At 37.1% G+C, this 26,596-nt stretch overlaps 1 protein-coding gene across 3 annotated transcripts in view; it reads left to right on the forward strand.

Moving 5' to 3' along the window:
* The window catches only part of LOC124158845 (otoferlin-like), a 118,093-nt gene that overhangs the window by 70,976 nt on the left and 20,521 nt on the right, over nt 1-26,596 (forward strand). For 2 of the 3 annotated variants that reach the window (XM_046534218.1, XM_046534220.1), the window contains exons 8-27: nt 1,319-1,403; nt 6,172-6,328; nt 7,238-7,424; nt 8,639-8,825; nt 8,921-9,135; nt 9,313-9,499; nt 9,580-9,770; nt 11,036-11,236; nt 11,318-11,434; nt 12,820-12,972; nt 13,058-13,258; nt 14,246-14,362; nt 14,452-14,586; nt 14,980-15,141; nt 16,744-16,877; nt 17,191-17,359; nt 20,330-20,516; nt 21,632-21,741; nt 24,445-24,582; nt 25,992-26,231. In XM_046534218.1, coding sequence (XP_046390174.1) covers nt 1,319-1,403; nt 6,172-6,328; nt 7,238-7,424; nt 8,639-8,825; nt 8,921-9,135; nt 9,313-9,499; nt 9,580-9,770; nt 11,036-11,236; nt 11,318-11,434; nt 12,820-12,972; nt 13,058-13,258; nt 14,246-14,362; nt 14,452-14,586; nt 14,980-15,141; nt 16,744-16,877; nt 17,191-17,359; nt 20,330-20,516; nt 21,632-21,741; nt 24,445-24,582; nt 25,992-26,231 — 3,273 coding nt within the window. Of the gene's footprint in view, nt 1-569; nt 655-1,318; nt 1,404-6,171; nt 6,329-7,237; nt 7,425-8,638; nt 8,826-8,920; nt 9,136-9,312; nt 9,500-9,579; nt 9,771-11,035; nt 11,237-11,317; nt 11,435-12,819; nt 12,973-13,057; nt 13,259-14,245; nt 14,363-14,451; nt 14,587-14,979; nt 15,142-16,743; nt 16,878-17,190; nt 17,360-20,329; nt 20,517-21,631; nt 21,742-24,444; nt 24,583-25,991; nt 26,232-26,596 lie in introns of all 3 variants that reach the window. The other variant, XM_046534219.1, reaches the window with a different exon arrangement.

A 26,596-nucleotide genomic window follows, 5' to 3' on the forward strand; every position in this document is an offset into this window, starting at 1 on the left:
ATTTAGATTAACTATTTTATTTATGCTAAGTAGTTTTAAAAATCTTTGAAGTGAAACATCTAATGCACTATGTGGGGGGCTTAACTTGTGACTTCAAATATTGTATCTCATGGAAATGGCCTGCAAATTTCTGATTTCATGCTTGTTTTTGAGATCATTGTCTGAATGGCATTTTTGATTATTTTCTCTCAGTTTTAATGATCTTTTTAACCACTTGACATTTAAATGCACTTCCTCAACAAGGCTCTATTATGGTAAATTGAATAGGTAACATAGTTATTAATTTAATTATTTAAAATTGCTGTGTGCCTCATGAATATAATTCTGTGAATCAGTTGTTTTTCTCATATGCATCATTGCAATGGAAATTATGAATTTTTAATCTGCTTTAATTGAATTTTTTTAGGCTTTCTAAAATATAATTGATTAGTGTGTACTGAATTTGTTGGGATGATTTTACGAAGGGAATAAAATTCTCTAGCGTTCTCGAAATATCTCTTGAGCCTATCTGATTGTAGTGTATGCTGTCACGTTATTGGAGTGGGATTTAATGACTTTATTTCTTATAGGTGTTGCATTCTAGAAAATTATTACGCTCTGGAACCATAGTGGGCTCTTTCAAGATTGATCTGAAGACGGTGTATGACGCCCCCGGTATATTATTAATCAAGACAATTTCAATTCAGTGTCTTGGTCTGCCAGATGAAGTTATTCTATCAATGTCCATTTACTTACTTTTCTAATTATTCCACCGTAATTATTATTGGTTACGTTGTTTTACATTTCAATCACACTCCTCAAAAGGATGCATGACTTCTCCTCGACTGGTTATATTTGTCTTTTCTTTGGTGATGTAATTACCACTTGATTAAAACTTAAGGTATCATCTTGATATTTTCAGGCTTCATAGAGTAGAATTTTTGGCAACATTTACCTGAATCTCAGTATTAGAAATTTTACATCTGAGACGATACTGAGCTGTAATTTTTAAATTTGAGTTTGAGGCAATTATTGACAATGACAAAATTAAGATGCAATGAAAATCTCAAGTTGGTAATTAAGTTTCAAACAAGGAGTAATTCGTCTGGGAAAAAAGACCATTTCAGTGGGAGTAATGCATCCTCTTAAAGTTAATGTCTCTCTCCTTCTCTTTGATATTTAAATCTTGCACTGATATGTACATTCTTCCTCAGCAGATCATGACATTTTAATGTTTTCCATGCAGGCTCTGAGATGCATATGCACTTTCAATTTTCTGCATTCTGCTAGTTTCCTCATTCCTTCTGGTTCTGTACACTTTGTTTCCTATTTCAATTAGGTTCTGCAGTCCAGAAACATTCTCAGGTCCAACAAAATGTTGGGCAGCTTTAAACTAGATGTCGCCACGGTATGGGCGCAACCAGGTACAGTGGCTGACGACAGCTCCTCCTGCAGCGATCTCTCTCTTTCTCTCTTAGAATGCAGTTGTCCCCACTTTTGTCGTTAATTATAGCTAATTAATGAGTGAAACCCCAGAAAAAGCTAGTGAATTAGCTGGAGTGGAAAAATAGTATGTTCAAACTTGTGATGCTATCGGATGCAATGGTGTGTTTTGTTGTTGGTTTCATAATCTTACGCACAAGCGAGCGCACTCACTCCTGCATATACACACACACACAAACACACACACCTATTAAGAGGATGCATCATCCCCTTTTGAGCAGTCATATTTAGTCTCTTTTTGTGATGAATATATCTTTTAAAACTTCTGTTATGGTCTTGAAATTATCAAGGTACAAAGACTAGCATTTGTTTTCATCTCAAAGAGCAAAATTTTGTGTGCTATAAAAGGGGGAGGCAAAATAATGCTCAAAAGACATGCTGTAGACACTCTGAAAATTTCAAAATCATAATCTAAGTTTTGGAAGAGTTGCATGTCATGAAAAAGGTGAGGAGGAGTGATTCATCCTCTTAATAATAACAAGTATGCCTTGATTGACTAATGGATAAAAAAATATACAACTTGGCTGTAATTGTTTGCAATGATATCTGGCACTTAAAAAAATTTAAATATAGGAATCATTCATTTAGATATACACAAATATAACTAATTGCAGACATTCATCAAAACAGATGAATAAATCCTAGGAAAAATGAATATCATTTAGAAAAGAGTGACCAAAGAACCCATTCACTGAGTGGAACTCCTTTTTTAGGGAAAAAATTCTTTGATTACATTACAATGTTTCGTTGATTTGATTGCATAAGGAAGTTTGCTAAAAAGACTAAAACCCATATAAATTATTACAACCACATTCATCCACACAAAATGTAGATAATGTTACTCGTACCTGTCATCTTAAACCATCTCATTGCAGCCATAATACATTTTTTCTGTTCTTTTTCCTAGTGGATCTTAGATGAATTAGAAGTTTAACCAGATTGGACTCCTCCCTGTCTTTTACTGCAACCATAATTAGACTAATTCAAATATCTCTGTACATAAATAGCTTCTTAGAAAGGCCAGTTTTGAGTAGACCATTGAGATTATTTGCATTTATCGCTTTAGAATATGTAAATATGTAACACCATTTGAGACTCGAGTAGAAATTTTGGCATGACTTTGAGGAGAGAAATGCTGCTGTGTGTTTAAGAAGAAAATTAGTCATTGTTGTGCAAAGCATATTTGAAGTTAGTACCATTGATGGCTATCAAAACATAATGAAAATTTTATGTTTCGACAAATATTAAGAAACAATAAAATGAGACATTAGTGGAACTGCATCCCGGTACAAAATCTATATTCACCTAGAGATTAGTTTTGACTCATGCGAAACGGTACTCCCAGAAACAAAATTAAACCAATCAAAACTCCTCTCCATATAGTTGTTAATGGTATAACAAAAAGAGTGTATGAGAAAAAAATACAATAGTTTTGACTCTGAAACAAGATTGTGGCACAGAATTATATATCACCCTTCATTGCGATTTTTAGCATAGCTTCATGCTTAAGTTGTGGGATAAAATTAACCATTCTGAGCGAAAGCATATTGTTCTTATAGTTCAAAACATGAATCATTTTTTTTTATTCTCCCCAGCCCTATAGTTAAGTTTTGACCGACAATAGCTTAGATGTATGTAGCTTCTTTACTTTGTTAATAGTTACTCAGATTTAGTCCCATCTTGTTTTGTCTCGAATTTTTACTCCCCGATCAAAGCTTTTGAAAATGCACTGCTTTTGGCTTTTGTTGTGTTTCAATTGCCATCCTTGGTATGAGGGAAGCACTGAAGCCTAGGGGAGGTAGGCTCTGATCTGTGTAAATATTATTGAAGTGTTGGAGCTCCATACAGAACTCACGAACAAATGAATCAAAGAGCATGTGACCAATTCACTCCCACAGTTGTGGATATTTTGGTGGTGCTATGTCACGAGCTTTCTATCATCCGTTCACTTGCCCACTCTTCCCTGAGACTTTGACTGTCCACTGCAGCATGCTTCCTTTGAAAATCATTCTTGACGTAGATTTGTGGTCAAGGCTGTAGAAAAGAATCTGTCCGCAAAGGTCACTTGTTGGGGAGCTTACAATCTATCTGATTATTAAAGCTCTCTCTAGGATTGCCCAAAAAGATACCATAAAATTCGGAGCTCAAGGAGGCTAATGGGAAACAATGATAAATTCAGCTTTTTACTCCTTTCGAATCAACAAAATTAATGCATTGTTTCATCCACCTGATGGCCCAGGCCAGGAGCGGCTCTCCCCTGGTAAAGCTCCCTTGTAAAGTCGGTGAATATTGCTTCAAGGCAGTACGTGGGTCACATTATTACACATTTTGATCAATAATATCTTGACTTGTGGGTCAACAGGGTGAGTTATTGCCCCACTAAACTCTACAAGCTTGCCCAGTTTCATTGAAATCGGGGCGTGTTACTTCATTAATGGTCCTTGTAAGTATTTGCCTCCAATTGGCAGTGGAAAAGCCTGAGAGGTATTTGCTGAAATATCAGTTAACAGCCATTGTTCTGTTAGGTTCTGTGTTGGTGCAAGGTAAACTCAACTGCATAGATTCCCATTGGGGTATCCTCCTTTGTGTGGTGCCTTTTCTCCTCGTCCTTTGTAACCAAAGCACCACAATCCCATTATTTCTCATCAGTTATTATTTTAACATCCTCTCTAAGGAAAAATTTATCATCATCACTGGTCAACAATCCTCTGTTGCATTTATGCAAGTCTCCACTCAATTCTCCTATCAGCTAATCTTTTCTCATCAATGTATTTCTTCAATTTCCCATTTTTCATCGTCTGTTCCATGTGTTCATCTTCTTCTTCCTTTTCCTTTTTTGCCATCCTCTTGTCCCTTAAGGATTGTCTTCATCAATTCCTTTAGAAATGGTTGATTAAGTTGTTCCTATAAGTGCAAACATTCCTGAGTGGAAAAAATCAGATGCCTTGACTGGGATAGTTATAATAAGTTGTTCCATATTCCTCTTTATGCTTTTGTAATATTCCTCTTCTCTCCTACTCTTCGTAGTACTTCTGCTTTGCTCATTTGATTGAACCATTTCATCTTCATTATTCCTCTGTTATATTTAGAAATGGTAAAATGGTCAATTCGTCCTCTCCCAGACATTAAATATCGAGATATTTGCAATGTTATGCGTATCATTTTTTTATTTAGCTGCCATGAAGGTGTAGCCTTCTCTGCTGCTCTGTTACCCATATCCTCTTCTCTCCTCCCCTCTTGCCTCCCATTGTGTGTACTCATTAATTATTGCCTCAAATGAAAAAGCGCAAGAAAATTAAGAAATGGCTGGAAAGGACCATTTAGTATGAATGCATAGAATGAATTGATCATTCTCATTATTACAAAATGCTCTCGTTGTTGGACTAAAACTTGCAGCTGCCAGAAGATAGATGCGATTATGACTTATGAGAAATTAAAGAAATTTATGCAGAAAGTAATAATTAAGAATTAATATTCAACTGTCTTGTAGTTTTCCTTTATGATGAAGCTTGGAAAAATATATTCGCCACTGTATATACAATTTCATTTCAGCAAAGGAAATCTGTGCCATAATCATGTCAGGAATAAACGCCAGATTTGACCGCAGTTATACTCAAGGTTAATTACTTATACCTTTTTGCGACAATATACTCTGACCAATTGATTGGTGTATTCTAAATCCTAAAAAGGAAAACACATTGAGTAAGAGTGAAACTTTTATGAAGTTAAAACTTTATCTCTGCCTGCACTTAATATTTTCTGAGCATTACTTGCTGATGATATGCATGCATTGCTGCCATTTTCTGTCTATTGCACAAACTTTCCTTTTAAACTTTTGTCACGTCCTCTTCTCTGTTCATTGCTCTTTTGCTGCTTGCCTTAACAGGTACATTAGGCAAGGATTGAGTCTTGATTGGTGATTGTTCACCTTTGCACGCCTTTCATGATCCATCGCAAGGAATTTATGCCAACTACTATTTCTTTCTACTTCCATCCTCAAAGGTGATTATATATCTGTCGCATTTAATGGGTTCCATTTGCTAAGTGTTCCTATTCCTTTTTGCACTTTTGCTCCAGAGTTATACCTACTGCTAGGAATAAACTGGAGGTTAGAGCAATGCCAAATAACTATATAAGCCCACAATTAACAGGCTGAGATATTTGACATTCTGTTTCACCGTGGAATGTGTGTGTGCGTGTGTTTTGATAAGGCAGACACTTATTTCTATTGGTGCCTTCAAACTCCATTTTGTTGAAGGATGTTTTAAAAGTTTTGGAGCTTATCATTCCGAGCATGGGCTATTAAGTGTACCATTGTTTTTTACTGTACTTCAGTGGCATTAAAGGCTTATTTAATATTGGAATTTGAAATTGTCTCCCTTTTTATGATAATGGAGATTTATTTGTAACTCAGGAGGAGACATTGTTTGTTTTTATGGTTAGTTTTATTTGTGTATTTGGCTTGTCATGTGCCTTACTTTTAATTTGTTGAAGGGATGTGAAATATCCTCCCACAAGTTAGCGATGGTTAAATTACTTCTTCGAAAGTCATGAATGGCATATGGACAACTGCTGAATCAGAGAGCAATGCATGCTTCTACTTTCTTTGAGACAGTACGTTGTAAATAATGAACCTGTATTATTTAATTTTTTTGTTTTGTTACTCATACTTTTGGTTGTTTGCCCTAGATCATCAATTTTACCACAAGTGGGCGTTGTTAACAGACCCTGATGATATTGCTGGGGGACCAAAAGGTTATCTCAAATGTGATGTCAGTGTCATAGGAAAAGGGGACTCCATTAAAATTCCCCCAAAAAGTGAAAAGGATGAAGACGATATCGAAGCGTAAGTATTCTATTCTCTTTGATTTATGAACATATTTCATTTCAAATGCACCATAACAGTGGCGCAGCGAGGGGGGGATTTTGGGGGATAAAATCCCCCCCAGAGCTCAGAGAAATTTTTAAGTTTAATCAATTTTACTTATTTGGATCAGTATTACTTATAGAATAGTGTTGGGATTAATCAAATTTCCCTCAGGAAGCCGTAAAACTCTCCAATTTGAACCATTATTCTTAAAATTTTTTTGGAGAAGGCAACTCCTGCTTACCCTGTTGGGTATGCAATACCCCCACACCCGTAAGTATTAGTTGCGCCTAAAACCCCCCCTAGCCTTAATTCCTGGCTGCGCCCCTGCACCATAAAGCCATATTATCTTGCACGTTGGGCAATTCAATGAAGAAATTAAATGATACTGAACTGTGATATGCCATTAAGATACGATGAAAAATCCGAAGTGCTGAAAGTCATATAGCAGTGGTATTTGTCAATATTTGGTTTTTATCCATGCTGGTTACCTGAAATTTTTAGGATAAGAATTTTTTCTCAGTATCACTTGGAGAGAGATTGCAAAATTTAAAAAATAGTTGATTATTGGAGGGATAGGTTCCAATCTGCTTCTGTTAAAAAAAAATTCCTTTTTCAGCATCACATCTAGGTTCAATCAAAGTAAAATGCAGGCATTAACTTAAAACTGAGGCTGGTTTATTTATTTTTGTAATTGCCATACTTGTTTTGTCATCTTGTACATAATGCTTATCGTTTGTTTATTGTAAAACTTCTGATTCCTGCCTTCGAGCATAGAATTGAGCCTTTTATCCTCAGTCCCATTCTGTTTTCTGTTAATGAATGAATATAAATGTCAAGGTTGTTAAATCTTTCCCAGGAAATAATACTGCTAATATTTATTTGCAGGAACATGCTCCTGCCGGATGGAGTGCCTGCCGAGCGGCAGAGAGCTCGCTTCATAGTGAGGATATACCGGGCCGATGGACTGCCCAAGATGAACTCTTCCATTGTTGCAAATGTTCGGAAAGCGTTCACTGGCGAGGTGAAAGACTTGGTCGACCCGTATGTGCAGGTCTCGTTTGCTGGACTCACGGTGAGTGTGATCACAGTTGGTGGGGAAGGAATTCACTGTCTTATCCTGACGTAGTTTCAGTGGCAGCTTGTACTTGTGCGCTGGAGAGCTGCAGCACAGTAAATATTTAAAAAGAAGATACTTATTATCTTTCTGAATACAAGCAGAGTGATTTTTGTGTGCTAAATCACTGTTCAAGTATCAAGTGTTTAGGATTCCCCCTGGATGAGGAGTTTTACACTGCATGCCATGGCGTATACTGACAATTTCACAGCCAGGAAGAATTTGTGGGGATTCTCATCATCCTGTCAAGAATGACTCTGCCCGTGCACGTGCTTCCTTAATTGTGTGATGTGCATTAGGAAGTGCTATCCCTCATGCTACAGATGTTTCTCATTGTACGAACAGTTTGCACTACCCTACAATGGTAGGGTCGTATGCCAGGATAATCGGTAAATTCTGTAGCAGGAAGCAGCAGCTTGTCGATTTCATTTTTGTGCCCATGTGTTTGTAAATTTTGCATTTCCACTGAATTCATCATGGAATATGGGGTGATGAGAGGTGAGAAGGAGGAGGTGATGAAGGGGGGCAGCCATGGCTGATCTTCTCCAACAGCTACCATTGCATATTATCATTCTTGTCAGAGAAGTGTTTTATGGGGAAGCAAATACATTTGGAATCCATGTTTTATTCATAATCGACTAACCTTATGCATTTTATCTCTTGTCCTCCAATCCCTATTCTTTTTCATGTTTCATGGTTTTACTGACCACCTCCTCAATGTTTTATTCATAATCGCATGGTATTGAAATATGGATGGTGGAATTGCGTACTTAGGGATAGGCTCCAGGGCTTCCTTCAAATCATAATTTAGATATTTGACATTTCAAGATGTCGATTCCTAATAATTATGATGGCATTTTTTCACCCCTTGTGTTGATGTCAATCCCTTTCTGGTGTGTGTGTGTTGTCCACAAACACTAAATAGGCCCTTAACTCACCTCGTATGTTCAAAAATTTCCTCCCAGATAGTGAGCAATGGATGCAACATTAAGTAAATGTTCATTTATTTTCCTTTTCATTAATTTCTCCTATCTAACCTATTTGTCAATATTTCAACTTTCAAGTTATTGATGAAATGCTGTAAAAGTAATTCACAATAGAGCTCGATTTTGATCCTTTAATATGATTACTTAGTTAACTGAGGGCTTAACAGACAATTTCTTTGCTTTCAGGGAAAAACAAGTGTGAAGAAAAATTGTTATGCTCCCGTTTGGAATGAACAAATTATATTTTCTGAAATGTTTCCCCCACTGTGCCAAAGGATAAAAATTCAGCTCAGAGACAATGCTCCTGTGAACGACTCTGTCATTGGAACGCATTTCATTGATTTAAAAACAATCTCAAATGATGGCGAGAAAGGTATGTAAGCATGTGTTGTGCATCAACAGTTATTCCTTCAATTGTTCATAAATATAGTGTATGATAAAAAATGTGGCTATTTCATTCATTTAAAGGCTTTCTGCCTACATTTGGGCCTGCGTTTGTTCATTTGTATGGGTCAACGAGAGACTATCACTTGATTGATGACCTAGCGAACTTGAACCGGGGGTTGGGTGAGGGTGTTTCGTACCGGGCAAGGGTTCTTCTCGCCATCAGGACTGAAATCAGTGACAGCATCGACGTGGCTCCCTCTGAGGTGGAAATGGAGCCCACCTTCCCTATTTCAGAGGTATGTCAATGGTTCTTCTCATAATTCAAAATTGTACTAATACATTGTCATTTAAATATCTTATTTAATATTCTATCTATTAAAATATCTTTTTGGTTGAGGGACTTAATATCACTGTGGGAAATCATTTTGGTGTGTGATAATTTTTAATTAATATTTGACATCCTTCAATTCCAGTCCACTTATGCCAAAAATGAAGAATTCTTCTTGTTCACATCAATACTGGAAGCATCAATGATAGATAAGAAGCTTGGAGACAAGCCTATTTATTTTGAGATAAGCATCGGTAATGCTGGCAACACAATTGATGGTCATAATGAGTCACTTCATGAAAGTGAATCTGGTGGTGAAAATGATAATTTAGGTAATGTAATGCTCACATCAATGAAATTAGCTAGCGTTTGTTAATATGTCATAATGTGCTCAAAATCTTCTGCATTCCAGACTCTGTGTCAACTCATGCGGTTAGTTGGCAAAGCACCACCTCCCCTTGCAAACCAATGACTCACGACCGGGTATATTACTTCCTGCCATACTGGGATGATAAGCCATGTATGTACGTCCGATCAGTGTGGCCTGACTATAGAAGGAGAATGTATAACTCCAACATTATTGCTAAGATTGTGGACAAACTGGTGAGTCTTGTGCAGGGCAAGTAATATTGCTGGACGATTGCAATTTTTATTTACTTTATAGTCAATGAAATGGTACAAAATCATAATCAAAAATGTTAAGAAAGATATAAATGATGGTTATATTGTCGATCTCTCTCTCACTCCTCCAGTTTTCAGTCAGCGCACTTCCTAAATATCTATTATACCCTGTAACTTACTCTATCTTTTTCCCATTGATCATAACGTTCACATTCCAACCATCACTTACTCTCATAACTTTCATTTTCACAACATTTACTTTCATTCCATAGTCTTTCATTCCTTCCTCTAAACTTTTTATCATTCCTTGAAGTGCCTGGTTGTCATTGGCAAGAATCACCATGTCATCGGCTAACCTGATGCATTTTATCTCTTGTCCTCCAATCCCTATTCTTTTTCATGTTTCATGGTTTTACTGACCACCTCCTCAATGTAAATACATATGTATGAAATAGGGTGAGTGAAAGGCAGCAGCCCTGCCTTACCCCCCTGCCCAGATCCATCCATTATGCCAATTTTCCATTAACTTTCATAGCCACCATCTGGATTTTGTACAATTCCCTAATCAGCCTCCTATCCTTTCAGTCCACTTTCTTTATTTTGAGAATATCCATTATCTTATCCCATTTTATGATGTCAAATGCTTTTTCTAGATCCATAAGCAAAGGCTTACACATTTTTCTCTTTCCCAATACCTTTCACCGATTGTTCTTGTCAATGGGCTTTTGAGCATGGAAGATTTATAGAATTTATAGATTGTCTTAAAAGTTTTGATCAATGGCCTTCTGATGTTTTGGAACCTCAAATCTTCATCCTTAATACAAAAAATGCTGAAAAGAGTAATATTCATTAATATCTGCCCTGAATATATTTGTTGACATTATTCCCTTTATGTCAATGAGTACATACCATGTTACTTATGAAGGAGTTGAATTGCTTAGGACCCCTAAGCTGCAGCTAAAGGGAAATGTTTTTAAGTGAATATGTTATCTTCAGTTTGCTTTATGGCTCTGCCATTCACTATTTACCAGGAAGAAGCTCAGGTTTAATTTTGTAAACATAGCTCAGCATAGAACATATACACTATGTATGTATACAAGAATTTTTAGATCTTTGAAAATGGGTTTGCCTGGACTTTGGAGAGAAACACCATTCATAGCTTAATGTTTTTGTATGGAGGTAATAATTGCTAGTACACGCAACCATTTGAAAATTATCTGTTGTTGTGAGTGCATTTGCTGTTTTAGGAAGAGGGTCTGACTGAAGTGCAGCACCTTTTGCTGATAGAAGATCCCAGTATGGAGCGGAGGCTAAAAGTTGTCTTAGAAGATCTGTCTGAGGGGTGTGGGCGCTATGTTTCAATCATGAAAGGCACGGGATCGACAGGAGCGACAATGGGGAAAACCAAATTGGACAAGGAGAGGTTGAAACTTTGCCAGAGGGAAATTGTGAGTAGTCTATTTAATCAATGGTATCAGGAAAACTTTAGTTACGTAAAATGCACCATTGGCATTTTTCTCTCATTGCAGGAACACATTGGGCAAATGTCCAGGAACCTGAAGGCCTTGGTCACAAAGAGCTCCTTCAAAGATAGATACAAAACTGCTCACACTTACCTCCAGAAACTTAAGTTTTTAATTGAAGATGTAAGTTATGCATAGAATGTGTGTCTCTACTGTCTATAAAAAAAGCAAGACACCTGAGTTTGAGGAGCTCTATCTATATCTTTGACAATCTTTATATTTTATAAAAACCAGTCTTCAATTTATCCTCGAGCATACATCATGGTACCGATCAATTTCCAATTGACCCATTGGTTTTTAAGCTAGCAGAGATTTGTGTTGTTTACAACAAAACAATCAATTTTAGTGTTATAAACAAATGCTTTTCGGCAAACTGTTGATAATAGATATGGCTTTAATGAATAAAAATTCCAAGTTATTGGAACGAAAACTATGGGAATACCAAGCGCTCCAAGTTGGGCAATTTGATTTTATGCGCAAAAAACAGGTAATTTTTTTAGAAAAAATTAAATTTAGGAAATATTATGGGGCCAAAATTTTTTTGTAGCAAATAATTCAATCTGATTCTCTATCATTTTATTTTTGTTGCATTGAAGTTGATTGCTTCGTTTAGACAATAGAGTTCCTCAAACTCAGGTGTCTTGCTTTTTTTTTGTAGACAGTAGCTGTGGTATTTTCCCCATCCTCAATACAGCTGATCATCACTCAAGACTGGTTGTTATAGATGCAGGGAATGTAAAATTTATAAAACTTGTAATTTCTGGAAAAATTGAAAAGATGGTGATTTATAAGGTGACTCTATAATGTAAGTTTTAATGTGTTATCTTAACAATGTTTAAAAATAATTCATGAGCATCTAAAAGCTGGTTATCTATGCATATTAGACATCAGATGCTTAATCGCTGTGAAGTTTAGCATGCCACTAAGGTGCCACGTTAAGTAATGAACCGGTCCTCAAAAAAAACAAACCTTATCTGCCTCTGTATGCATAGATGGTATTTCTAGTGATAACAACACTGTTAATAACTTCTTATTTTCTGTGATGGGTTGGTTTTTTTTAGCTAGATATCATTTCTATTTTGCCATTGTTTTGGTTTATATTCATGACATTGTCAGGGCTTTAATGTAATCATAATCAGACTTCAATTGACATAATTATTCCTACAAACAAGCAATTTAAAGATTATAGCCCTATAAATATACATATAACAATACCTAATGAGAATATTATGTAGGTGCTCATTTTTGTTTCTTGCGTAATTTTTATCTTATTGTAATCTTAAAATTATTGAAGGTGAATAATTATAAGTATTGAAGTCTTTATGTGATATCATCTTAGCCCTAATGATGATTATTACAAAAACTGAATTGCTGGCAAAAAGAAATGATATTTATTCCACAAAACAAGCTTGACCAACCTGTGAAAAAACAAGATGTTACTAGTGGTAATGCCTCTACTTTCTGTACTTTTTCCTTTCTATTGAATTGCAAATATGCCTCTCTTTCAGCCTCAGCATTCATTGCCAGATGTTTTCATATGGGTTGTTTGCTCAGGGAAGAGAATGGCCTATGAACGGATCTCATCGAGGGATTTAATTTACTCAATAGTGGACGAGGAAAGTGGCAAAGACTGTGGCAAAGTACAAACCTTATTTCTCAAGGTAATATAGAATGTAGTCTCATCTTGATCGATTGATATTTGGTGGGTGATGGTGGCTGAAAGTTTTTTTGCTGATTTTCCCACAGCTTCCGGGCCGCAAGGGGTCAGGGCCCACGGGATGGGCCATCCAGGCAAAGCTACAAGTGTATGCATGGCTGGGTCTTGCCAAGCACAAGGGTAACTTTGTGAGTGGTCTGCCCAAAGGGTATGGCATGTCCAACGAGATGAAGAATGCAGACCGGCCTCGGGCGATGCCTCCCCACGTCATACACTACTTGGAGAAGCATGTAAGAGAGCCGCAACAGAGACTTAGATATAGTTTCTGGGCTAATAGGATCTCCATGCGGGAATTGAATAATTATGTTAAATTATGAGGGTTGTACCAAAAGTAAGGTTCCCAATTAGCTACAATGTAGAGGGAAGGTCCTAGGCTAAATCCAATTACAGTGCCGTGTGCAGTGGTTCCCCTACTCTCGAGCCCGCCTATCCGCGATTCACTACTTCGCTCGGTGTTGGCTTAGGAACCATCAACAATGGAAGTGTTGATGGTTTCTAAGCCAAGTGACTTTAACTTAGGGATGCAAAAGCTGGAGCACCGTCTTCAAAAGTGTCTCGAAAAAAATGGAGACTACATTGAAAAATAGGCAAAAGTGTAAGCTTTTCAACGATATAAAAATTTATAACGATTAAAATTTTTTTCTATTTGTAAAAAATATCGGAAACTTACTTTTGGTACCACTCTCGTATCATTTAACTGTTTTTATTTATGACCTGGGTTTTGAAAATTTACCTATGACTTGAAGAATGGTCAAATTCTTGAAACTAGGTCATAAATAAGCCAGTTGAATGTGAAATGTGCATTATTTACCATTTCCAGTTAATGAGAGCTATAATTATTATATTGACCAGGGAAGGCAGTTGGTATCTTAATTGTCTTTATAAAATATGACTTCAAGAAATAAGTGGAGCAAAATGAGGGATTTAATTTTTGTGAAGTATGATTTATGTTAAGGTGATGTCTTAAATGAAGAAAGATTCTCTTGTATGTGTTGCATTTTCTGGGACTATTTAATTTTTGGAAAATTATAGTAATATTCATATATTTTCAGGTCTTTAGTCCTCCTAATATTTTATTAAAACAAGAGATCTCACCTTAGCTGCCATGCACATCTCTAATTACCATGTTCATGTGTGCCACTATAAGTGAGAGTCAAATTCTAATGCATTTGGATTGAATGACTTGTTCATTTAACTTTTGTTTTTCTCCTACATAGACTTTTCAGCTTTGGGCTCACATGTATCAAGCGAGATCTCTCATTGGGTCAGATGCTTCCGGCCTATCAGATCCATTTGCACGTGTTATCATTGGAGAATATTGCAAAAGCACTCAGGTGATAATATATTTGGTGCATTGAATTTGGAAAAAACAATTAATTTATTATAAAACACTTTGCAGTAAGGTGATCCCTTAAAATTTCAGGTGATCGATGAAACTTTGAGTCCGACGTGGGACGAACTGTTGCTGTTTGATCAGATATTAGTATATGGCACAAGGGATGATATCAAGAAAGACCCACCGACGATAATCGTTGAACTCTTTGATCAAGATCAAGTGGTGAGTTTATTAACCTAATTCCATTTGATGAAAGGTTCATTCAGTTGTAGAGATATGTTTAGTACCTTTTTAACTCCCTAATTTGAATGTTGAACTTGAATGCTGAATTTTCCTTTTTTCTAATTATATAGCTGCGAATCCTAGGTAAATTACTTTTTTTTACTGCTTATAGAAAAGTTTATTTATGGTACAGGCGTATAAAATCAAAGTGTTTTTAGTTCTATCCTAAAATCTGGACTTCTTGATAATATCGACTGGATCCAGTAACAATTAATCTAGGTTATTAATTCTGCTTTAATTATTTATGTTGAGGCCTTTATGTATTAAGTGTTGCAATATGTGTTTTGTAAATGTGCTGTGGCAATAAATCATAATTATTATTTTATTTTTCAGGGAAAGTCAGAATTCATTGGTCGAGCAATTGCCCGACCACATGTGAAGCTGGCAAATGAGCCATATGCCAAGCCAGACTTCCCTCCTTCACTTGAATGGTTTGACATCCACAGAGGACCAGACAATGCTGGTGAACTTTTAGCAACCTTTGAACTGCTAGAGGTAAGCCAGAAGTGTGACATATGTTATCAATGATTACTGAGTTGAAATTTCTATCATGTATAGCACCCTTGCATGTGATTTGATGAGGTAGCGGTGAGCATTACTGAAGAATCCTAGGATGACTTGAATATTTAGGCATCTTTTTTTTATTCCCAACACCTTCCTGTAAAGTAATTTTTTGTTTGCCTTACGTGAGTCATTTGCAGGTTTGTCAGCCATTCAATTGGATTGGCCTAATACTTTGAAAAACCGTAGGATACCAGCAGTCTTATATATTTGTGTCAAGCTGTTAGATTAATGTGAAATATTTGCTTTTAGTTATTTTGCAAGTATAGTGAAACTTCTTTCTTACACACAGTAAAGGTACTGGGAAATATCTCCTCAACCATATGGTGTCCTTAAGTTAGAGTTTGCTCTTACAAAACTTTTCATGTTAGTTTTATCTTGCTAGAATTCATAAGCTGGAATTAAAGGCAGCAGAAAAATATGTATAGTCATGTATTAAAATTATTACAAGACCCATATCTGGGTCTGGCAGCAAAAGATACTTTTTCCCACCCTAAGTGTTACCAAATGTCCGTGGCTGCAGCAGAATCATAAGGGTTCATACTTCCCAAGACATAATTTACCCCCTGAGTGTCATTTATCTTAGCCAATTTAACTATTTCAAATATTTCATGTGGTAATTCATGAACTCAACTTTAATGAAAAAAAACCGTTCCAATTCTGAGAAATTAATGAAAATCCTTTTATTTATAAATTCCCACACCACCGAAAACATCACATATTGGCCTTGTACATCGAAGTTTTTGACAAATTTATCAAATACACGTGCATGAAAAACTGTGTCCTTGATAGGGGCAACCTACCCAGTTGGGACTCAAACTTGCGGCCTCTTGTTTGGCAGGCGAGGACTTTACTATGCTGCCACCAAGTCCGGTAAAATACCCTTGAAAATAATGTTCATGAAGGAGGAAAAAATAAGGTCATAGAGAGGTCTGTTGGAGGGAGGATTCGTGCAGTATGCAAGATTCAGTCCTAATGCAAAAACTTTTTTTTAACTCTGCTGGGGATTTTAAAAATGTCCCCAACAGTTGTCTGTCTGTCGTCAACAATGTCTGTCGTTGAGAGGTGTCCAATAGCTGAATCCATTCATTTATATTTGTCTCTTTTACTTCATATTTTTTGCTAATCAAGTTCATATTAGTTGTGTCTTGTATCTTTGTGTTGCCTTGTTTTAATGTCACATACTGTGAAATTCCTTCACAGCCTCTACATCCATCATATCAATCATGTGCATTAGTTATATAAGCTTTGTCTTTATGGTAGAATTTGACATGTTTGCTGAAGCAGGTTTCAATCTGGCTTCTCCTAATCTTGTACCTGGTGTACAGTGATAAAAATATCCATTTTTTGATATCATAATTTCTGGTATCAATATTGGGACAGGCATAGGATGCACTCAGAAACAAGTAGGTACCTAAATGGTGTCATGTGCCTAGGGCTGAAACATGCTAATATAGCACAGAATGCAATTTAGGTATGGCTTTTTTCTTTGAGGAGTATGAAAATATATTTTTCTTTTATTTTCATTTATTTCAGGTTACAGATGGCTCGGAATCAGCAAACTTCCCAACTCTCCCTGAGCCGAAAGAAATAGTAATTACGGATGATGAGGAGAGTGGTGCCATTTTGCCGGTGCCAAGTGGAATAAGGCCAACGCTCGCCAAATACAGGTACAGATGTTGTGTTGACTGAGGGTGTTTTACACATTTGCAAAATTTTGTTGTTTCAAGCAAGCCTCTGTAGTTTGCTTCATTGTGATGAAAATCAGTTCATAATTTGGTAATTCCACATGAATTTAATGACTCTGTGTTTCAATTTTGCACATCATCATCAAGTTAAAACTAGGTGCCTGAGTGTTTGCACCTGAATTTGCCTTGCAACAAGGAAGCCTAGGTTGTTTAAATAAATTCATGAGAATTGCCAAGGTACTGATTTTCACTTACAATGCCATATTTGATTTAACAGGAGTCTCTGAATTTTCAGGATTGAAGTGCTATTCTGGGGTCTGCGGGATTTGAAGAGGGTGCACCTTATGAGTGTCGACAAGCCACGAGTTGACATTGAATGTGCTGGACACATTCTTTACTCATCTGTCATACCAAATGCAAAGAAGAATCCGAATTTCAGCATGCCAGTCAAGTTTTTAGACTTGGTGAGTGGCTGGAGAGGTTGCAATTTGACAGTTTGATTTTGTAGGGGTAGGATCAAAGGGCATTCAACTTGTTTTTTGAAACGAAGCTGAAGCTTTTATCCAACCATGCTCTAATATCATGCTTGCTCAAGTTATAGTCTCGGTTTATGTTGCTGAATTAGAAGTGGGTAAATTAGCAATCACATCATTACTCTGGTGGCTGTTTGTGGCAAAGCTTAAAGATTATCTAAGAGATGGAGAATGTCCAAAATGATGTTAGTAAATTATTTATTATGTTTACTAGCTTAATCATTTTGGATTTTGGAACTCCTATGCTATTTTATTTGAATAAGGATACATGTCATAGGATTCATTCATATTTTCAGTGTCAGCGGTTCCCACCTTAAAGTCAACCTAGGAGTCTGCATTCACCTGAGTTTCTTTGATAGTTAAAGAATTAGTGATGGGTCGATTCCAAAATTTTATCGATTCCGATCCCGATTCCGATTCCGGCATTTCGATTCCGATTCTACCGATACCGATTCCATCGATTCTGATGCCATAGGCTCCAAGAAAAATATCACTTAATTCCAGGCAACAAGAAAACCACTTTTAAAAATATTACTCTGTGAAAGAGTCAATTGACAAAAGCATCTTTCATATAATTACTATGTAATTAAAATATAATAGCTAAATTTCAAAACAGAACATACCTAAAAAGTGGTGTTACATGATAGGTATTACTTTAGAATATTCGCACTCATAATATGTCGACACTATATATATATCCAAACTACAAGGGAGAGCCCTGAGTACAGAGATTTTCATAGCTGTAATAAAGATTACATACTACGCATATGAATCATGTAATATTTGGCCCTTTCAAATTCTCAAGCAGAAAAACCAATTATTCTACATGCTCAGCCAGCAGGTTTTGACGTCTCCATGTTACAGTATTACTGCCTGGAGAAAATTGCCTCTTGCTAAACATGTGTGCTATTGGGAAAGTACTTTCCCACCAAAATTGCAAGATTTCGGAGACTTTGTAATTTTTATTAAAAATTATATCAACGATTTTTTTGGATCTTTAATCTTCTTGGAATTCAAGTGGACAAAGCGAACAACTATAGAACTAAACTTTAGTTTTGTAGAGTCAAAAAAATGCTATACTTCTCACGTCATTCAATCAACCTTAAAATCACTTGCTTTTTTAAGTTCAAGAAAGAAACTAAATGCTACAAATGAATATTACATCGGACGGACGCAGTTATAAAAAAGGCTAAAAGAGCCTTGAGTTGTGAAAACTCTCCCTACCGCGCGACTCACCTCGGCGAGGGTGGAAAGGGAAAAAGGGTATCGCTTGTTGCCTTTCACGGAAACAGTTCATTTTTCTCTCTCTTAAGCATGCTGACTTAATCTCTTCACTTATCTTCAATACCCGAGGCATATTTCTTACGCGTGGGATGGTTCCGAAAAATATCCAATCCGTAGTATTTTCACTCGAGTGATGCGCTAAATGGTCTAGTCGATCTATACATAATCCTTTTTAACACCCTCAGTTTAGTGTTTTAAGTCAATGAAGACGATTATCCATGCTTTAAAAGACGATTTTCAAGACTAATGTTTTAAAAAACTTGAAAAATCGGCCTCAGTTACCGAGCCTCAGAGGTCCACGGCGTGTAGGTCAGCCTTGACGCGCGATTGAAAAATCGCTCTTATTTCCTTCGTCGCAAACTTTTTTGTCAAGATTTCTACTTAGTACTCTTTAGAAATCTCTACTTTATATTTTGGTTCAAATTTTCCGAGTTATATTTTTCGTAAACGAAAGATAATGTCTACTTTATATCAAATTTCACGTGAAAAACGGGTCGGCCATTTTGCGTTGTAAAACCAGACAGATGAGAGCCAAAATCTTCAAAAGTCATTGAAAGTACAGGCAAAGCACCAGATCCAAGGAATATTGCGTTGTATATTCCATAAAACTCACACCAATGCAAAACCACTTGGATGAATTCAAAGATTTTTTGAGGAAAAACGATATCTCGCGTGGCATTGAAAAATTGGTAATGTTTGGGCCTGTGTATCTCACTAAAGGTTCGAATTTATGTAAAATGGCATATAAATCAATATTTGGTAATGATTTATGAGTATTTACGCTGAGTTTCAAGTCTCTATCCCCAAAAAGGTCATTTTGGACTTTATACCAGCTTTTTCCGATTTCGGACTAGTGTGCGCGGGGTAGGAAGACGATCGGCCGCCGCGGCTGGCGTAAAGGTATTCAGCGCCCACGTCGACAACAGTGTATTCGGCAAGCTGAAACTACCAGGCCAAGGCATTAGAATGACTTATCGGCTTTAAAAACTGCATTATTACATGAGTTTCATGATAGCGCTTCCTGTCGGCAGATTGCTGGACCTACTAGCCTCGAAAGCTCTGTAACCTTAACTACTCGACTCGACATCCGTAATACTACTCGAAACGCTCGAGTCGAGTACAAACTACTCGATCGACTTGAATTTTCGAGTACTCGCACATCCCAAGAATATATGTGTTTTGTTATTACGATTACGTGGCGCGAAAATTCAAATGACTATTGCAAACGCGGTTGTATATTTTGTTGTTTGAAGTACTGCTGGAATCGGAATCGATTTTTCGCCTTGGCAAGTACTCGTTTTCGATTCCGGTTCTTGGCCGAGAATTGAGGAATCGAACCGACCCATCACTATAAAGAATACATTTTAATAAGCTGCTGATTTATTTCAATTTCATTGTAGCACTTTATTATAATGTAGTCAACTCTAATTGAAGTGTTTGCATTACTGGTTATTGCAATGCAAAGTAGAAAAACCAGCATAGGGGAAATTCATTCAATTAATGGTGTAAAAAAACTAATGATTGACTAATTGATGAGAAAAAGAAACATCATTGGTGGAAACTCAGAGATACCTAAATGCCTTTGACCAATATTGATTCAGTTTCTTTAATCTGCAGGAACTTCCTGAGCAAGAACTATATTGCCCCCCATTGACCATCCGAGCTGTGGACTGCCGTAGCTTTGGTCGCTACACTCTGGTGGGCACTCATATGATTAACTCAATCCACCGCTACATGTACACACCAGTGACCAAGAGGGAGAGGGAGGCAGGGGAACGCAAGAAGTCACTACTTCAGCTCCAGGGTGAGCATTATACCTATCCTCCTCTCATAGATAGATTGGGGGGGGGAGAAGGGGTTAAAATCTACAAGCCAAAGAGGGTTTCCCCCGAAAACTTGAGATTTTCAGTTTATTTTGAATATTTGCTTCATCCAGCTCTGAGGGATCTCAGGAAATCCAAAAATGTGATATAGTTTGGTATTTTGAGTTTGCAACCAACAGCTGAGGTCATTTGTGTCCTGAGGGAAGGGTAGGGAAGTAAGGGTGGAAATAAATCTAGTGACAGCCATTAGTTGGCTCTTAATGAAAGGCACCAAGGCACAGAGTAGCGTCCCATCCGTGGGATAAAATGCTGTACTTTAAATGCCCTCCATAAAACACTCTAGCAGGGATTGGGCTGTGAATATTCAATGCCATCGCCAGGGTTTAAACCTGGACCCGTTGGATGTGAAGCCAACACTCTGGCCACCACACCAATCTGGCATCCTGTAAATTCCTTCCTATGAACAGATCAGAAAATAATCAAATCCTTCCAGACCTGGTGTTGAAGATCCCCAAAATCTAGTAATAACTGCAGTACTAGAATTATCCCAAGATAGCTTTAGTGATGACAGCTACCCACATATATGACTGTAGAGTGTAATGGCCAACTATAGAGGGACTCTGGAATATCATGTTTTATTTCTTGGTCAATAAACACAAAAGCTAATCATTGCTTGTTATTGAATTAGCCTTGTATACAATGCGTAATCAGTCATATTTTTATGTATTCTTATCTTATTTGATTGGTTATTATGCAAGATTGAACAATAGTAGTAAATGCACAAAGAATAAATTAAGTCGATGAGCGGAGAATGATTGTGACAAACTAGACTGAAGAAAGATAGTTTCAAAAATATGATAATAAGACTTTTGGCACTCAAGAACAGTCGAACTGCGCTGAAACATTTTTTAAAGACAATGAAATAAGTTTTTTTCCTATTACAAGTTTTAATTTCCCTTGTTCGTCATATCCCCTCCATCACAAACATCTAAAAGCACCCCTGATTCTAGTCAATAGTACCCTTAATTCAATTTTATGAATACACATGTTTGACTTTATCTCCTGACAATTATAACATTTTGTTTCACCTGTTTAGGTATTGATCCAACCATTCCTAATCAGCAAAATGGTGCCTGTCCTGCCTTTGACAATGATGAAGAGCAAAGTCCATTACTTCTGAAACATCCTCAAGCATCCTTGGACTATGTAAGTCATATCCATATTTTTATTCACTCTTCCATTGTGTTCCAACTACAGTAGAGCCTTGTTAATACGAACAACGTTATAACGAAGTCTTCGTTATTATGAAGCAAATCGTTGGTCCCCACGAAAAGGCCTATCCAAGCTGTAGTAAAAGAAACGTTGTCACGAAATTTTCGTTTTTACGAAATTTTAGTTTTTACGAAAATACGAACATCAGTCCCGTCCCCGGCGGTTAAAAAATGAACTTTATTACGAAGTAACACGCATAAGCGACGGTATTTAGGTGGCGATTCACTACGCTAAGTTTTAATAATGGCGCCACGTTTAATTTTTTCTTGTGTACTGTGCCCTAGAGCGTCAATTATGGTTCTTTATTCATTTTACACGCTACATCATATAATAAGCTTCATTCCTGTGGAGTCATGGTGACTACTCATAACCGCTCGTAAATTGGACATACAGTTAATCCTCTTCCTATGCAAATTCGATTTACGAATTTTCAGAGATAAGAGCATTCAAAATTTTCAGATTTCAAATTTGGCGCCTTTCGATTTGGCCAATGCTACGCGGTGTGGCTTAGAGGAACTCTCACTGTGGGGACAATCTTAGCAAAGTATGATTGAATCCGGCGTGAATTCAGGAACTTTTCAGCGTTTCGCCCATTTCCCGTCACAGTGGGGAGCTATTTTTTCGGCTCCGGATGCGTTGCACGCCAGGTAGATCAGTTCGTCACAATCGTGAGTTAGCACATATGTGTAATTCAGTGTTGCATTCTGCAGGATTACCATACTTTAGTCGAGCAGTTTGTTGCCTTGAAATGGCTGCCTATTGGCTCCCGAAGGAAGTACTTACTGGGGTCTCTTCTGTTCTCCCTATTTCGTACTCAAACGCCCGAATACCTGTATAACTTATTCACTTACAGGACTAGTGTTTCCCTCGAAAGAACCCGGTCTGACCTTAACCTTCTCCATATACCCCAAGCCCGTACCAACCTATACCTAAATTCCTTCCAGATCACTGCTTCTAAGTTTTGGAATTCATTACCCCCCTTAATAAAATGCTCCTCCACCCCGGAATCTTTCAAGAGTAAACTGTGAATATTTAAAACCGTAAATGTATTGTTTTGAGTTGATTAATTTTGTTTATGTTGTGCTATTTCATAATTATTGTATCTTTGAGCAGAATGTTTAATTGTATTTAGGTTTTTTGCTCTTATGGGTTTCCCAGAGCATCAAATAAAGTATTCATTCATTCATTCATACTCCTCGATTCCTCGCATTCAGTCCGGCCGGCGAGAGTTGTCCGATGATGGCACAATAGGAGGGGCGGATAACCCTGGGCCAGTACAGTTTACAGCCAATCGCTGTCCCCCAAACGTACCGCACCTTCGCCTATTCACACACCATTGTCAAATGCATAAGGAGTACTGAAATAAGCCTGATCCACCAAAACAAGCTCTTTCTTCGAATCACTAAGCCAGGTAATTCTTCCTCTGGGTCCTTCACACTCGTCGTCCCTTTCGGCTACTTTCTTCACAGAACCCTTTGTAGGCGTTTCCCTTTCTTACCTGGCAACCTTACCCCTTAACCCGACCCAGATCATCAGACAACCTTCGGCAGCCGGACTGTAGGTTTATCAACTTAGGAACAAGGTCTTGGGATGTATTTAGCTCGTATTCGGACTTACTGTATTCAGGAAGATATCAACCCTCGATTGCGTCATGCTGTATTCTTCTGTTGAGAAACTGAAAAGTATTTATATATATAAACAGGAAACTGAGAAACTGTTTCTTTTCAACGATTCCTAAAAGAAACGTTCATATGAACTTCGTTTTTCGGTCCCATGAACTTCGTAATAAAGAGAGTCTACGATGTATTTTTCAGGGAGTGGATTATAGTCTGTTCGATTTGCTTCTCGTGTTTCCTAACAGAGTTTGTGGCTACTCTATTGGTCTATTAGAAAATCAGTTGCCTACCTAATGGCACATTTCTTTAACCTAATTAACGATGAGGAATATTTTTACTTATTGCATTACTTTCCTCTTTTTAATGTACTAGTCAAAGATAGAATATCTACTAAATTTGAATTGATTTTAAGCCATATTAGACAGAGTAGTGGATTTTTTGCATATTAGATAGTATATAAAATCTCTTTTGGATGACCTTGGAAGCCAGACTGTGAGTCAAGGTGACTTTTTAATGGCTAATACGGCTGTTGTATTGTTTGGGCGACTTCAGACAATCATGTTTACTGACTCTAGAAAACAGTAAGCTAAATAAATACTTACATATAGTTTTAAATTCTATGTAAAATATCTTCAACGGCATGGAATATAGATATTTTTTTTGCAAAACCTTACCTTTAATGAGTAAACATGGTTGATAAGAGTTTTTCCGCCACCTCTGTATTTTGATACTGGTTGTTTTTGGCATCAGTTACAGTTCTACCCTCAATAATTGGTGAAAGCATGCACGAAAGAACCGAGACTACCTATCCCTAATACTATTTTTAATCTTTTGACTTTGAAGGTGTGATTAACTGAAAGATTTGACTGGATTTGTGCCAGCAAAAATCTTGTCAAATCTTTCAGTTAATCACTCCTTTCCATTGTTTAAATACCATTGCTAACAAGGTAAAGTCTAGAAGTAGTGCGTAGTAGCTGTTGCCAACCATTGAGATTGTTCACAGTGGCTACATACATTTTAGGGAACGAGCCACCCGACCAAGAAAGAGAAGACGGAAGCCAACAAGAAGAGGAAAATGAGCATGGACGATGGAGATGACGATGAGGAGAGTCGAGATTGGTGGACCAAGTACTTTGCATCCATTGAGGCAATGATCGAGGTCAGTGATCTGCAGTGAAAACGATGGCTACGTGACCTGTAAAGCTATTTTTCGGAAGTCATTATCCTTTTAGTAATGGGAAATTTCTTTTGGGGCAGATGGGAAAAATATCACTGGTTTTCTTGGAAACCTTGCTCTTTTTTCCCTTTTTTAAAAAAAGGTTATGGAACTTAGTCAAAATAATGCACAACAAATTTTGGAACTCTGGGTCAACTCTTGGCTCTCACGCAGTGACTTTTTATACTGAGGAGGGTTGAAAATAAAAAAAAAATGCCCGTCAGTTACTATTACACTTCAGCTAAGCAAATTTTAGGAAATAGCAATGATGGAAGAAATATTTGGAATCATTGTAATAATCATGTACTGTATAGAAGCTTCTAACAATTTTGAGAAACTTTTGTGAAGGGAGGAAACTATATTTTATTTTGTTTACAATACTTTGAGATCCAAATTGTTGGGAGGGGGCCTAGATTTATTTTCAACTCATGACAGAATCACTGAATGAAGAACTTATTACTTTTTCATCATAACTTATTCTTCCTGCAAATCTACCTAAATCGTTCATTGAATTTCAATTTTGGGTCTGAGTTGAAGATCTCATTGGGATGAAAGATTCATTGATGATGTGTGTACATTGGTTTACATCAGCATGAATCAAACAGGAGTGTATTGAATACTCATGAAGTGCTTCTCTAGATTTTATGTAAACATGAAATACCGTATTTCTCCGGATATAGTCCCCCTCTGAATATAGTCCCCCTCCCCCCCCCCCCCCCCCCACCCCTAATTTTAAGGCTTGAGTTTTGGGAGAAAATACAAAAACTGGGTTTGAATATAGTTCCCCCTTTACTTTTACCACGGGCATTATTGTAAAAAAAGAGGGGACTATATTCAGACAAATACGGTAATACTAATAAATTTTGATTGCAAAAGCATGTGCTCCTGATTAATGTATTACGTGATATAGTGTATCACTTAATATATAAGTAGGTAGTGTATTGTAAAAAAAGAGGGGACTATATTCAGACAAATACGGTAATACTCATAAATTTTGATTGCAAAAGCATGTGCTCCTGATTAATGTATTACGTGATATAGTGTATCACTTAATATATAAGTAGTGTATTGTAAAAAAAGAGGGGACTATATTCAGACAAATACGGTAATACTCATAAATTTTGATTACAAAAGCATGTGCTCCTGATTAATGTATTACGTGATATAGTGTATCACTTAATATATAAGTAGTGTATTGTAAAAAAAGAGGGGACTATATTCGGACAAATACTGTAATACTCATAAATTTTTATTACAAAAGCATGTGCTCCTGATTAATGTATTACGTGATCTAGTGTATCACTTAATCATTGGTGGTTCGTATGAAGTGGAAGGTTAATTGGAAATTGCAGGAGAGCAAAGTGGCAAGGAAGGAGACGCAGCAAATGGAGAGTGAGCAGAATAATGGAGCGTTGCCCATCTACCTGGAGGAGAGCAAGTTCCAGGACATGAGGGCATCATCATCATCGGATGGGAGAAAGAGGGGGGGAGGAGGTGGGGGCGGAGCCAAGGGGGCGTCGTCCAAGCTGGCCGCTCGCCTCAGTCCCAAGAGTATGAGGAGAAAGCAGATCCTGAAGACTGCACTCATGAAGGTGTGAACACTCTCTTCTTTTCCTCCTCTTCCTTTTCTTGTTAGAGAGGCATGGTCAGAGCAGGATGTTTGCTAACCTGTAAAACTATGTATACACAGGGAATTTTGGTCTTCTATAAAACAACTTGAAAAAAATCAGAGACAAGTCAGGAAAACTCAGAAAAGACAAACGATTCAGCTAGTGTCACAAAAAGTCAACTTTTGTTGTATACAGCATCTGGCAAAAACTAGCCCAATAAGTTTTAACATTTGATGTTTCATTATTGATGTTGATGGGGAGTTGTCATAGTAGGAGAGGGGGGATTATTTTGGGGAGAGAAAAAAGGGAAAGTTGCTCGAAGTGGTGAGGCAAAAAGGAACTGTATC

Source organism: Ischnura elegans, chromosome 5, assembly GCF_921293095.1.
Source record: "Ischnura elegans chromosome 5, ioIscEleg1.1, whole genome shotgun sequence".
NCBI lineage: Eukaryota > Metazoa > Arthropoda > Insecta > Odonata > Coenagrionidae > Ischnura > Ischnura elegans.